Source organism: Dermacentor albipictus, chromosome 3 (assembly GCF_038994185.2).
Source record: "Dermacentor albipictus isolate Rhodes 1998 colony chromosome 3, USDA_Dalb.pri_finalv2, whole genome shotgun sequence".
Lineage (NCBI taxonomy): Eukaryota > Metazoa > Arthropoda > Arachnida > Ixodida > Ixodidae > Dermacentor > Dermacentor albipictus.
In genome coordinates, this window is record NC_091823.1 from 59,133,771 (window position 1) to 59,146,466 (window position 12,696).

The following is a 12,696-nucleotide window of genomic DNA, read 5'->3' on the forward strand; positions in this document are numbered from 1 at the left end:
AATCGCGATGAACGTTTAATAGCGCCAACACACGAATGATATGACCAGAAAGTGACACACGCATCGCCCCGTTTGTGTCACCCTCTCGTTTCGTCCTTCGTCCGTTAGCGCTCACAACTCGGGAACCGTGATTGGACAAGCTACGACCTCGACAAGAGCGTGCGGCAGACGGAGGCACGTGCTGAGATAACGCGAAATAAACTCCAGCAGCCCCGAGACACACTGTCCGAACGCCTATTCTAAGAGGAACATGAGATGCGGCGCTAGCCTTGAACGCATTTTTCCTCTAACCCCGTTTGTTTGTCACACGGCAGTACTACGCGTGGCGAAAGGCGACGCACTGCGCGCATCGTTAGTATGACTGGTCATCACGGCGCTCTGGCGACCGGGACACTAGAGTAAGGAATGTTGGGGAAGCACGGACTCGAATCTCACTCGTTGATGGCTGCGAAGCAATATTCTTTCATTAGGCGCGGTAATACAAGAAAGGTGTCCTGTTGGCGCTTTGCGCACAACTGATGGTCGGTCCTGCATGGGAAAGTCGGAGCGGGCATTGGCTTCAAACGCTGCTATTTGGGCACCCATCAGCGTCTATTTTTCACTGCGCAGCTGTCGTACGCTACGTTCTAGCGGTTTTTGTGTGTAGGCAAAAAAAGATGGCGGTCACTCTAGAGCTAAAAGAACTAAAGCATAAAGCAAAGGCGTATCGCCGGGTATGCCACAGCTGCGTTTAATCGCAAGAAGTGTGTTTCTTTCTTCTGTTTTTATTCATTTATTCAAGACATTCCCTACAGAAATGCCTTGGGGGACGCGACAAACGGCACCGAACGTGCCTGACTGGGCCTCGATCCACCCTTGGCAGCTGCGGTCACACAAGCACATAGACTAATAACAAGAAGTATAGATAGAAAAGCAGCAATTTGAGACACGGTAAAACGTAGACATCAATAACTGTTCTTTCTTTCTTTCTTTTCGTTTACATCGATAACATAAATACAGATACAATCAGATACATGATACAGGTATGTCGAAGCAGCAGTCGTCCGGGTACAGAAAACATATCTGACTTTCACAATGAAAAACAAAGACTCACAGATTAAGCGGAAACCAACTAGGATCAGTCCGGCACGATTTTTAGTCTGTATTTCTGAGAATTTTTCTGAAAGTCTGCACTCAGATAGCAGTAACCAGTGCTTCAGCTATTTCCGGATATTCGTTTAGTAGGTTTGGTTTAAAACTTAGTTTTTAATCGCCATATTTTGTACGGGAATGTGACCTGGGTATTGAATTCTTTCGTAGGTCATACGGACCAGGTATTACTCGATATTTGCTTTGCAAAGGAGTTGTTTGGTGCTGATGCAAAATTTCTCGGGCCAGTTTATATTTATACAGTTGATGAATAGGCAGCATTTGATTTGATTTCAAAAAAGGTGTAGTGTCTTCCGGAAGTTCTAAATTTCCGGTTGCACACACCGCTCACTTTTGCAAGGAAGAAAGACAGACTAGGTTGGTCTTAGTCGTTGTTGACCATAATAATAAACAGTAACATAACCCGGAATGAATAAGCGCGTATTATATCTGCCTTTTCACCACAGGCGGGATATAATATATTACTTTATTTAAGATTCTAACAGCTCACCTTAGCTCACTTGAGAGCTTGTCAACGTGAGGCGTCCATGAAAGGTTTTCTTGAAATTCTACCCCCAAAAATCTAACTGATACAGATTGTTCAATGGTAACGTTTTGAAATTTTAAATTTAAGTTTACAGTCGGGTGGTTTCCTCGCGGCCAGAAGAGTAAGTATTTCGTTTTGCTGATGTTTAATTGAAGTCTATTAGATTGAAGCCACAAATCCAGACCTGTTAGCCATTCGTTAGCTCGATGAAATACTTCTCTTGCATGAGCACCTGGGAAGAATGCATTCGTATCGTCTAAATATAAAATTAACATTGTATTTTTGTTAATGTTTACAATATCGTTAATGTATAATAAAAATAGCGTCGGTCCTAGAAATGATCCCTGTGGTACACCAAATCTTACACATGTTAGGTCAGAGTTTACACCATTTATACAAATAAATTGAGCTCTCGAAGTTAAGTAGCTTTTTATCAACGACCAAGCTTTGCCGCGTATTCCATACGATAGCAATTTCCTTAAGAGCACATCATGTTGGGCACAGTTAAAAGCCTTTCTAAAATCCAGAAATATTCCTAAGGTAACTATATTCTGTTCAATATTGTCTAGTATGTGCTCCTTTATTTCAAGAAGTGGACTTACAATCGACTTGTTTTTCTTAAACCTTTTTATGGTCAGAAAGCCAGAAAGTCTTTTATGTATTATGTTCTCCGATATCTTCGCAAAGATAGGAAGCACTGAGATTGGTCTGTAATTGTTGTTGTCTTTAACGGAACCACCTTTATGTATTATGGTCACGCGGGCTAACTTCATTGCGTCTGGGAACACTGCGCTTGAAACAATGAGGTTGAGAATGTGCAAGGGGGATTCTTACCATCTTCGCGACAGCGTTCAGTGGTCTAGGTTTAATATCATCAGCTCCCGCGGCGCAATCGTTTTTTAAGGCCAATATGACATCAGTTATCTCATATTGAACAGTGGGTGACATAAATATAGTATTTTGACAGTGTGTTTTCACAAAATGTTGGCAAAGTATTCTAGCGTGGTCATCTGCAGAAGCACCCACATTAATAAAGTGTTGGTTAAACAGGTTTGTGACCTCAATGTCACTCATGGACTCACTTTCATACAAAACACGTTTTGGTGAACTTGTCTTGCCTATGTCCCGGATCGCTTTCCGTACAAGACGAGAATTTCCTACAATTTCAGAAAATTTGTTCGTGTAGAATTCTCGGTTTTCTTTTTAATATACGAACATAATTTGTTCCTCACTTTCTTAAATATATCTTGTGTCTAAGAACTTCTGGAAAAGTCTCTGCCTGTGTTTAATTCGGGTATGTAATTCATGCGATATCTAAGGTTTATTTGTTTTTTGCGTGTTTTGAAGATGTTTTAGCGCAAAAGGAGGCATTGTAGGCAGAAATAAAACACTTCAGAAAGACATTATAGGCAACATTTAGATCGTTTTTTTTTATGACAATATCCCATTTCTGTTGTTCCATAAGTTCTTTTATCCTTAACATGTTTTGTTCCGGGTAGTCTCTACCCAGAGTTTCTTTTTCTAATATACGCTTTTGTTTCGACGGTATTAGACAATAAAGTGGTAAATGATCGGTAAGATCACAAGTGAATACACCTGACTTAACTTCGATCATCAGGGCAAAAGCTTGTAATGCACAGGTGTTTGTTCTTTGCCAATCCTCCAGAATGGGCATGTCCCACTGTGACACGGAAGGTACAGAATCCTGAAGTGCGCCTTGATACATGTCATACCTATCTGTACATATACCTATCATCAGCGTTCTTTCCTTGACAAGCATCACCCGCCATGGTTGCTCAGTGGCTATGGTGTCAGGCTGCTGAGCACGAGGTCACGGGATTGAATCCGGCCACGGCGGCCGCATTTTGATGGGAGCGAAATGCGAAAAGACCCGCGTGCCTAGATTTAGGTGCACGTTAAAGAACCTCAGGTGGTCGACATTTCCGGAGTCCTCCACTACGGCGTGCCTCATAATCAGAAAGTGGTTTGGCACGTAAAACCCCATAATTTACTTTAATTTTTTGACAAGCATCAACATCGCCTTCGCCCTTGTGACATCACTGCCTATACGTCTCACTATGTGCATCCGCCTAATTTGGCGCTTCCATTTCAACAGCGCTTGTGGGCTATGTAGTGCATAGTCACAAAATTGTATCGCAATGTAGTTTCGGTTGTGTGGCGATAAACAAATATTTCATGAAATTACACGTCGCGTAGCATGAAAGTAGACAAAGTCGTACGCATCGCATTTAGCTGCATAGCGTATATTTACCAGTTTCGCTAAAGCTTCGCTTCCAGTAGATTCCAACATGTGCTTTTGATATGCATGTTCCTCTTTAAGCGTGATGTTTATTGGGCACAATACTTATTTGATGCTAACATTCTGCGCATTAATGAACAATGCTTCATAATTTACCAAGTAATGACCGAACCTTGCCAATGTTGTGAATATATATGTGAACATTTTTTTTATGAACAGTGAAAACAGCTGGTCATTATTAAAAATTTATTCGAACAGTATTCGATGTGCGATTCGATTCTATTTGCTTCTGGCACTGCTTGATTTCTATTCCATTCATTAAAGAGGCAGTGCAAATAAGGTGGTGGTGCAGTGACTGAACAAAAAACTATTGTTGCATTTGCGCTGCCGTTATAATGGACATAAACTAACTCACCCAGTTTTGCACCCTACTGCAGGAGTGTGCGGAACTGGGCTGGTTGGTTCGTGACGAAAGGATAAAAACAGCGCAAAGAACCGGTTGAAAGCAGAGACGACGTCGACAGCACTTCAGCGCTTCAGCAAGGCGATTCCTTGTTCTTGTCAGCCTTTATGACTGTACTTTTTGGTGCTCATAAAGAATGTTATAAACATATATATTTAGTATATCGTCTTTATGATAGAGTGAATCGCGCATTGCTTTATCCTTGGGATCCTGTCACGAAAAAAGCTTCATTCAAAATTAGCGAATAAAGTTTAAACGATGCTGGGCCAATATTCGTCACTCTAAAATTTGCATGCAGGTGGGGTTAGCCCGACGTGCTTGGCGTGCTATCGTTCCACCTGAGCATCTCTCACGCCTATCATACGGGCGTTTTACCAGTTTACATTTGCACTGTGTCGGTAGTCTCTGCTTTCGTCCTGTCCCTTACGCTGTTTTTATCCCCTTTGACAACTTACGCGTATTCGATGAGGTCTCAAATACAAGTATACGCACAGCCCTCCCCAATTTCATCTCCTTCAGTGGCCTGCCACTGAATATAACAAAGAATTACTATAAAGATACAAAAAAAAACATTAACACTGACACACACATTAACACACACAACTGTGTATTTTGTCCTTTCTGCAAATCATTTCAAGCTAAAAACGTTGAATTTCTGCACAAGATCGCCTAAATGAGTTTATCATATATGAGTATATAAGTTTCACTTTCCACACTATGCCGAGATGCTAGTCGTGCTTGCCGTTCGACACACCATGAGACTTTTCCTTAGCCGCTCCGTGGCCTGCATCAAGCTTCGGCGTCCCTCGCCTCTTGATGTATGAGTGTATGTAGAAGTTGATGAACAAGCACATGACAAGGAAAGTTTGGGCGTTCGCCACCCAAATTAGGTACCGGGGAAAGCCGCAGTCCACGAACAACGGGATGGCCATGTGGCTCATGAACACTACGTTCTGGATGATCTGGATACGCGTCAGGTACTTCTTCCACCAAAGGTACTTCTGCATGGCCGGGCCCATGGCAGCCAAGAAGTAGTAGGTGTACATGACAGTGTGCACTCCGGCGTTGATGGCCAGGCCGAGCGCCGGTTGGCCCTCGGGTGCGAAGAGCACCCAAAACCAAGCGTTCACCGCCACGATCACGTGGTGGATGACATGCAAGTGAGTGACCTGGTTGAACTTCTTGCGCATTATAAAGAACACTGTGTCCAGGAAGTCGGCGTACCTCACGGCCACGTACCACCAACCAGTGCGATAGTAGTACGCCAGTTCTTCGTCCATCTTTCCCGTGACGCCCTGGCACCAGAGGCTGTAGCGCCGGCGAGGGTAGTAGGCGTGGAAGACGACAATGTAGCAGAAACGGGCGTTTAGAAGCACCATTGCCAAGTTGTATACGCGCACGAGGTTGAGGATTTGGAATGGTTCCCGGTTCTTCATCCAGCGCGGACCGAGAACCTTGACGAAATAGACGTAGAAGATGGTCAGCGGGAACACAACCAGGGGGTTCATGACCACCGGATAGTCCCGCGTTCGCGGGTCCCCCATCTGCTGTATCTGGCTGGCCAGCTTGAAGGGATTTAGACTGAGGCCCGGGGAAGCCATGTTGCAGGAGTTATCGAGGAAATGTCTGAAAAACACGCAAGAAATAATGCAAAACATCGTAGCGTTAGCTGATTTCGCTGTTATCGTACACTCCCTCGCATTCAGGAAAATAAACGCACGAAGAACACACTTTCGCCGCTTTGTCTGCTGTATAACTTCACGGCAGTAGATGCGTTTTATTTCTCAATTTACACCATACATTTATGCGAGTGCAAAGCTTTAAATAGGTTCTTATTTTCGGGTGGCTCATCTGCTTGTCCTCTGTATAGCCCTTCTAAGGTCGGCGTTTATTCTGCGTTATGAAAGCAAATTTTTAGTTATTCGCGTAGCCTGGCTATGGATGTGTTGGGGGTCCATGTTCACGCATATGTTTATGTAAGTCTGAGCGAGAGAGAGCGTTTAAACTAAATGTGGAACCGTGCAAATAGCCCTTGTTTTCGAGCATTTCCTTGATGACACTAGGATTTACCAGCCTTTTATTTTCACCCTATCGACTTGGTGGCTACAGTGTTCATGTTTTCGTGTTGTGCCTTGGCGTCAAAGAAAAGTAATGTACCACGCGAGCAATGGTAATATAAGTGGGAACTGTGCACACACAATAGCACGTCTATCGCTAATGATTCTAAAATCAGCTATGTGAGAACAGCTGTAGGATGAAGAACTCATGGGAAGAAGCTTTCGGAAGGCATCAAGACGCTGTGCTCACGCAAGTCATCGACTACGAATGCAGTTTTCAATTGCAATTACACGCCCTCTTAAGTGAGAAGTCGTGATTCGACTTGGTTGTATTCGAACAGAGGAGTCATGCTCCTGGTGAAGCTATAGCATCGTGGAAGCGAAGTCGCAAGAGACCGATACGGTGTTTTCGTTGAATATTAGATTACTCCATCTCAATAAATGGGACTGCAGGTGGTGGTACTGCAACCGGCGAGGTTAGCCTGGCATGCTTAGCCGGCTGTTCTTACACCTGAGCATTTGCGCCATTCGCACGGGTGCTTTACCAAACGTACGTGAATTCGGTATTTCGAGCCACATTAAGAAGCATTAAAAAGTATTTTTGCAAGCTAGGCAATACCTGGTGACAGTGAATGCATCCGGGATTTCTACGGATGTCATTTTAGATGAAGTGTTGTTTTATTTGCAAATGTAAGAATAAGTGTCATTTCATGAAAAAAACGTCTATAAACGGACCGTGGCATCAAGACTGTTTCTGTAAGTTGCCCGCTTGTCGCGATACTTATGCAGAATTAAGCGCCCGGATAGTTAGTCTTATCCGTACTCTCCTTCTCACATAGAAAAGCATTGCGTAGGTTCACAATGGTGGCTGAACGGGCACGTTGATGGTGCTGGTAACAGCGTTCTTTCCCGTCACTTCTCTTACTTCCCAGGCAGACCAGTGCTAGGCTTACCAAACATGTGTAGGTTATTCTAAGCGTTGATGATATTATCTAACATCAAGCCAAGCTTATTTTCATCTATAAGTTTTATTTTAATACGTGTTAACGCATAGAAAACGAGTGATTTCCGCCTAACAACTCTAAAGCAGCACCGAAAATCTACAGGGTGCTTTTGTTTCTATAAAGTACGGATTTTCTATAAAACTGTAAGGAGGCAGCGAACGTATCGTTTCTCCAAACGAGTTCCTAGGAAAGGTGGATATAAGTTGCCGTTATTAATGTTACCATTAGAAGACGAAATAACGAAAATTCATTAATTAACATTTTCATTGGTGCCCTGCGGGCACTTGTCTGTGTGGCTAATCGGAGGCACTGAGATTTTCATGAACACTCCCCCCCCCCCATGTTATTTTATCTTGAAGGTTGCACCTAATTCTAGATGCTAATCATCATATTCTAAGGCTCAAGCGAAGCAATATTGAGACTCAGCATGTCCCGCCACGCGTCAGACGACAACGCCCAGTAATGAGGCGTGGGGTGAGGTTCGAATGATAATTTGCCGTGACGAGTCCTGCCATTATGCAGCCGCACAGGCTTGCCAGGCAAACCTTTGCCACCGCGACTGACCGAGACGTTCGGTTTCCAGCTTCCTCGCTCCGGTGGTTCTTCTCCGGTGGCTGCTGCGTATGACGCGAGCCCTCCCTTGAAAACTATCTGCGATGGGGACAGAGTGCGCCGCGCGTCGATAGCTTCGTATGCGCTGTATTTTTGCCGCTTAGTTCGCGTTAAAGCGAGAGGCAGCGCGAATGCCCTTTCGCTCACTGTTGCTACCACACTTGCTGACTCCAGTGTTTTGGACAGCGAGTTTTCCCGGTCATCGAGTGAGACGTGTTCACGTTCGCTTGTGCGCGCTTGACACCATGCTTGTTAATTTACTGAGTAAGCGAATGTTTAAAAGTTTATACGGCCCACAAAACTACTACTCTTACTTCGTAACGCTATCTACTAATTTGATATCGCAATCAATGCTTGGCCTTTCAGGTAAAACTTGGAATTTTTTCTACGCTTCCACGGCGCTAGGTTTCGATATTGCCTGGATTTACCGTTGAAATTCGATGGCAAATACCTCAAATTAGGTGTTATTTCCAGGAATGTTAAGAAATGTGGATGCATTATAACGTGGCTGCCTTCAAGTTCGCTATTTAAGCAACTGCGTCCTGAGCCCTTAATAAAAAGAGTTAATTATTTTTGTTGATTAGTCTTCTGAAGCTTACGTTATTAGCGACAAAATATACCCGCCTAGCCTAGGAACATGTCTGCAAAAATTTCACGATCGCTGCGCTTATAGATTTTTCTGTCAAAATATGCATTGTGTAAAAAAATTACACCTTGTATATTAAAGCCGATTTCAGAAGCAAAACCTAAATTTGACTATAAGTCTGTGAGCGGTCTGCCATGTTAGAATCACTGAACATTAGAAATAAATGAGAAGTCACTGCTGATTTTAGTGCTTATAATTTTTTTAATTAGTTTTGAAGTTCAGATACCATTCTTATAAGTAACACAGGCAGTTAACTTACTTGTGTAATTAAATTAACCCAAACAATGTTTTCGGTTCAGTTGCTTTTTAACTGCGACTTGAGTGGTTGGTCGATCTATTTTTGATGAATTGCCTGGAGTCAGCCCTATACAAATCGGCTGGTAGCAAAACGTTTTTAGTTCCCTCGAATGCACTCGTATTAGTAAATCTGGGACCCATTCAGGAGCAGAATTTCGGACTTCGATTGGCGTACACGATTGAGCTTTCAGTGTGATGCACACGGCATGCGATAATTCCGTCAGCATATTTGTCGAATAGATACCCATTCTCATCCCTAGCCCTCTATCAAGGCCGCTCACAGGTCGATATAGCCGAAGACTTCTGTGTGAAGATTGCGGGCAGTGTGGTCACCATCAGTAGCGAAATTCTGGGTGAGGTTCCTGTGACACGCTTCCCAGAATTGAATGTGTCCTTCTCACTTGAGGAATTGGACGCTGCTCTGGCCTCATGCAGGCGCTCATCGTCGCCAAGACCAGACGGCATCACCTACGCTGCTTTATGCCACCTAGGTGAAGATGGCCGAAGCATACTTCTGGAATGTTATAACCAGTCATGGAATGATGGCGTCGTTCCTGAGCGGTGGAAGTCCAGCCGCTTGATACCACTCCTGAAGCCTGGAAAGTCGCCACTTGACCTAGCGTCCTACCGACCCATTGCGCTGTCCAGCTGTGTTGGGAAGGTCATGGAAAGAATGATTCTCACCCGCCTAGAATGGTATCTTGAGCGCCACAACGTATACCCCGATGCCATGGCTGGTTTTAGAAGAGGCCGTTCCTCTATTGACAACGTCATCGACCTAGTCACGTCTGTACAACAAGAAAAACACCACAAGCGTATATCGGTTGCACTATTCCTCGACGTGAAAAGCGCCTATGACAATGTAACGCATGAAGCCATCCTTGATGCCCTGGAAAATAATGGAATTGGTGGACGCATGTTTCGGTGGATTCGGAGCTATCTATTCAAAAGATCCTTCTTTGTGCACAGTGCAGATGGCCGAACTACTGACCATTACACTTACCGTGGCGTCCCTCAGGGTGGGGTTCTTAGCCCCACTTTGTTCAACCTTGCAATCCTTGGCCTTGCCGACGTTCTACCGCATACAGTACACCTTTCAATATATGCTGACGACATATGCATATGGGCCTCGGCAGTTACACGTCTCCAGGTGCGTGCGCGGCTCCAAAAAGCAGTGACCCTAACATCATCGTACCTGCGTGCGCAAGGCTTAAGCATTTCGACCGAGAAGTGCGCCTTAGTCGCCTTTACCCACAAGCCCATGACCTGGTACCCCATTTCTATTGACCACCAACCAATTTCCTACGCAAAAACTCACCGATTCCTAGGCGTTATTATAGACAGAGACCTTTCATGGAGCCCCCACATCTCATACTTGAAGAAGAGGCTTGCTTCTATCTCCCATATACTAAGGTTTCTTGCCGGTAAAACGTGGGGCACATCCGTGGCATCTATGCTTCAACTATACAGGACGCTCTTCCTAGGATACTTGCGATACAGCACACCAGTGCTGTCCAATGCTAACAAAACTAACATCCATGTCCTACAGAGCATTCAAGGCCAAGCCCTTCGAACATGTCTGGGGCTACCTCGAAATGCTTCAACCGCGGCAACAATTGCCATCGCGAGAGACAACCCAATAAGGACCTATATAGATATCGACACACTCCGGACGCATATTCGCCATATATCCAGAGTCCCAGACCACCATCTCGCTCACTTGCCTGAGAAAAGACCCAAGGCAGCGTTCTCCAGATCGATTGCGGCTAACCGGCACTCTTTGTCTTTGAGGCACTCACCCGCAACAAGAACGCCATCCCCTATGTGGTGCTTGAAGAAGCCTCCTGTGTACCTTGCTGTTCCAGGAATAGCGAAGAAAGCTAGCCTGACCACCGCGGCTCTCAAGCAGATCACCTTGGAACTTCTGCATTTTTCATATGCTAACCAAATTCATGTTTACACGGATGGTTCCGTCTCGGAAAATTCTACGGGCGCCGTTGTTCTACCATCTCAATCTGTCGTCATCAAGTTCAAAACTTCACACGTAACGACATCTACAGGTTCTGAACTGGCCGCTCTTCGCGCTGCTGTCGACTACATTGAAGAACAACCGCCCAACAAATGGGCAATATTTTGCGACTCGAAAGCAGCCCTCCAGAGCTTGCGAAGTTTACGCCGTGGCAATTATGAACAGCTGGTGTCACAAATCAACGAAACCTGCCATTGCGCATCTGAATGAGGGCATGATATCATATTTCAGTGGCTGCCGGGACACTGTGGCATCGCTGGTAATCACCTCGCCGATGACGCTGCCCGACGTGCCCAGGCTGGCTCACCGACACTCCTTATACCTTTATCCATAGTCGACGCTGCAAGAGAGCTTCGCAGTCTTGCTCGTGCAATCACGTTAGGTTGCTGGCATACACCACAGAACTCTAAGTGTCGTTTACACAGCCTCGACCCATCACTGAAACTTACATTACCAGCGAACCTTCCACGACGTGACGCAACACTGCTGTGTCGGCTGTGGGTAGGAGTAGCATTCACCAACTCCTACAGCTACCGCATTGGAATGGCGGACTCACCAATGTGCGCTAAGTGCAAGTGTGAAGAGACCATCAGTCACCTTCTGTGCCACTGTTCTCGCCTCGATAATCAACGTGAGGCTCTCCAGTGTACCTTAAATAGACTGGATGACAGGCCATTTACGGAAGCGAAGATCTTGGGAGCCTGGCCTCACAGTTCATTGGCCCAGAAAGCAGTTCGTGCGCTTTTTCGCTACCTGAAGGCAACGGACTTGAGTGCCCGACTATAGACATCCTACACTTAAGTTCTCTCTCTTCCCCTTTCACTCCCCATTCCCCTCCCCACGTGTAGGGTAGCAAACTGGACTCAGTCCGGTTAACCTCCCTGCCTTTCCGTCTTCCCTTCTCTCTCTCTCTCTCTCTCTCTTGTCGAATAGATAGAGAAAAGTTCTGTAATTTGGCTATTTTGTCAGTCCCTATACTGCAAGTCCGAATGGCTTTTCTAAATGGTACTAATTACTTCTCCGCTGCTGCAAATACTCGTCGCCTAATACTGTCGACTTGTAGCCCGTATTACCTTTTTTCTAACACGAAAGAATCGAAGTCATATTTATGCTCACCTTCGCCGTATTCAATATGACAGCAGGGTCCACGTCGCCCTTGAACTCTTCGTTTTCTCCTGTGTAAATACTTTCTTGTTGATTCCAGGTTATCGGGGGATTCCACGCCTTTAATTTGATATAAAACGAGCGGTTGGGGGTCGGTAGCGGGTCGCTCCCTTTAACGCCGTCTTTACGGACTGCGATACTCGTGTAGATTTCTCTGTGAGGTTGTTCCGAGGCAGCGTTCTTTTGCATGCCTAACGCACCGAGACTTCTCTTTCCCGGCGCTTTCCAACGTGGATGAAAAGAAAGAGAGAGACTCTGTGAGTTTCGCCCATCATGATAATCCGCGTTAGATTGCTCGTTATTTTATTGCTTGTGTTCTTTTCTCACTTCAGTAAAGCCGCCGCTTGTTTGTCTCGCACAATGGAGATCGCGCAGAGGCGCCCCGGCTTAATGCCTGCTGCCACGGGAGTAGGTATAATTTCATTGTCTGCATGCGAGACAATTCAGATTTTTCTTTCTCGCTTCCTCGTAGCTGCAAGCTTCTTGTTT

The 12,696-nt window shown here is 45.2% G+C and overlaps 1 protein-coding gene across 1 annotated transcript; it reads right to left on the bottom strand.

Annotated features, from left to right (window-relative positions):
- Window positions 1-938: 938 nt before the first annotated feature.
- Window positions 939-12,417, bottom strand: LOC135898745 (very long chain fatty acid elongase AAEL008004-like). The gene is made up of 2 exons (XM_065427874.1): window positions 12,160-12,417; window positions 939-6,024 (listed from the first exon to the last, which is right to left on the bottom strand). The coding sequence occupies exon 2, from the start codon at window positions 5,997-5,999 to the stop codon at window positions 5,127-5,129; it is 873 nt and encodes a 290-aa protein (XP_065283946.1). The 5' UTR covers window positions 6,000-6,024; window positions 12,160-12,417; the 3' UTR covers window positions 939-5,126.
- Between the last annotated feature and the right edge of the window lie 279 nt (window positions 12,418-12,696).

Excerpts from the sequence above, each read along its gene's own strand:
- LOC135898745 (XM_065427874.1), bottom strand. The coding sequence starts at position 5,999 with ATGGCTTCCCCGGGCCTCAGTCTAAATCCCTTCAAGCTGGCCAGCCAG.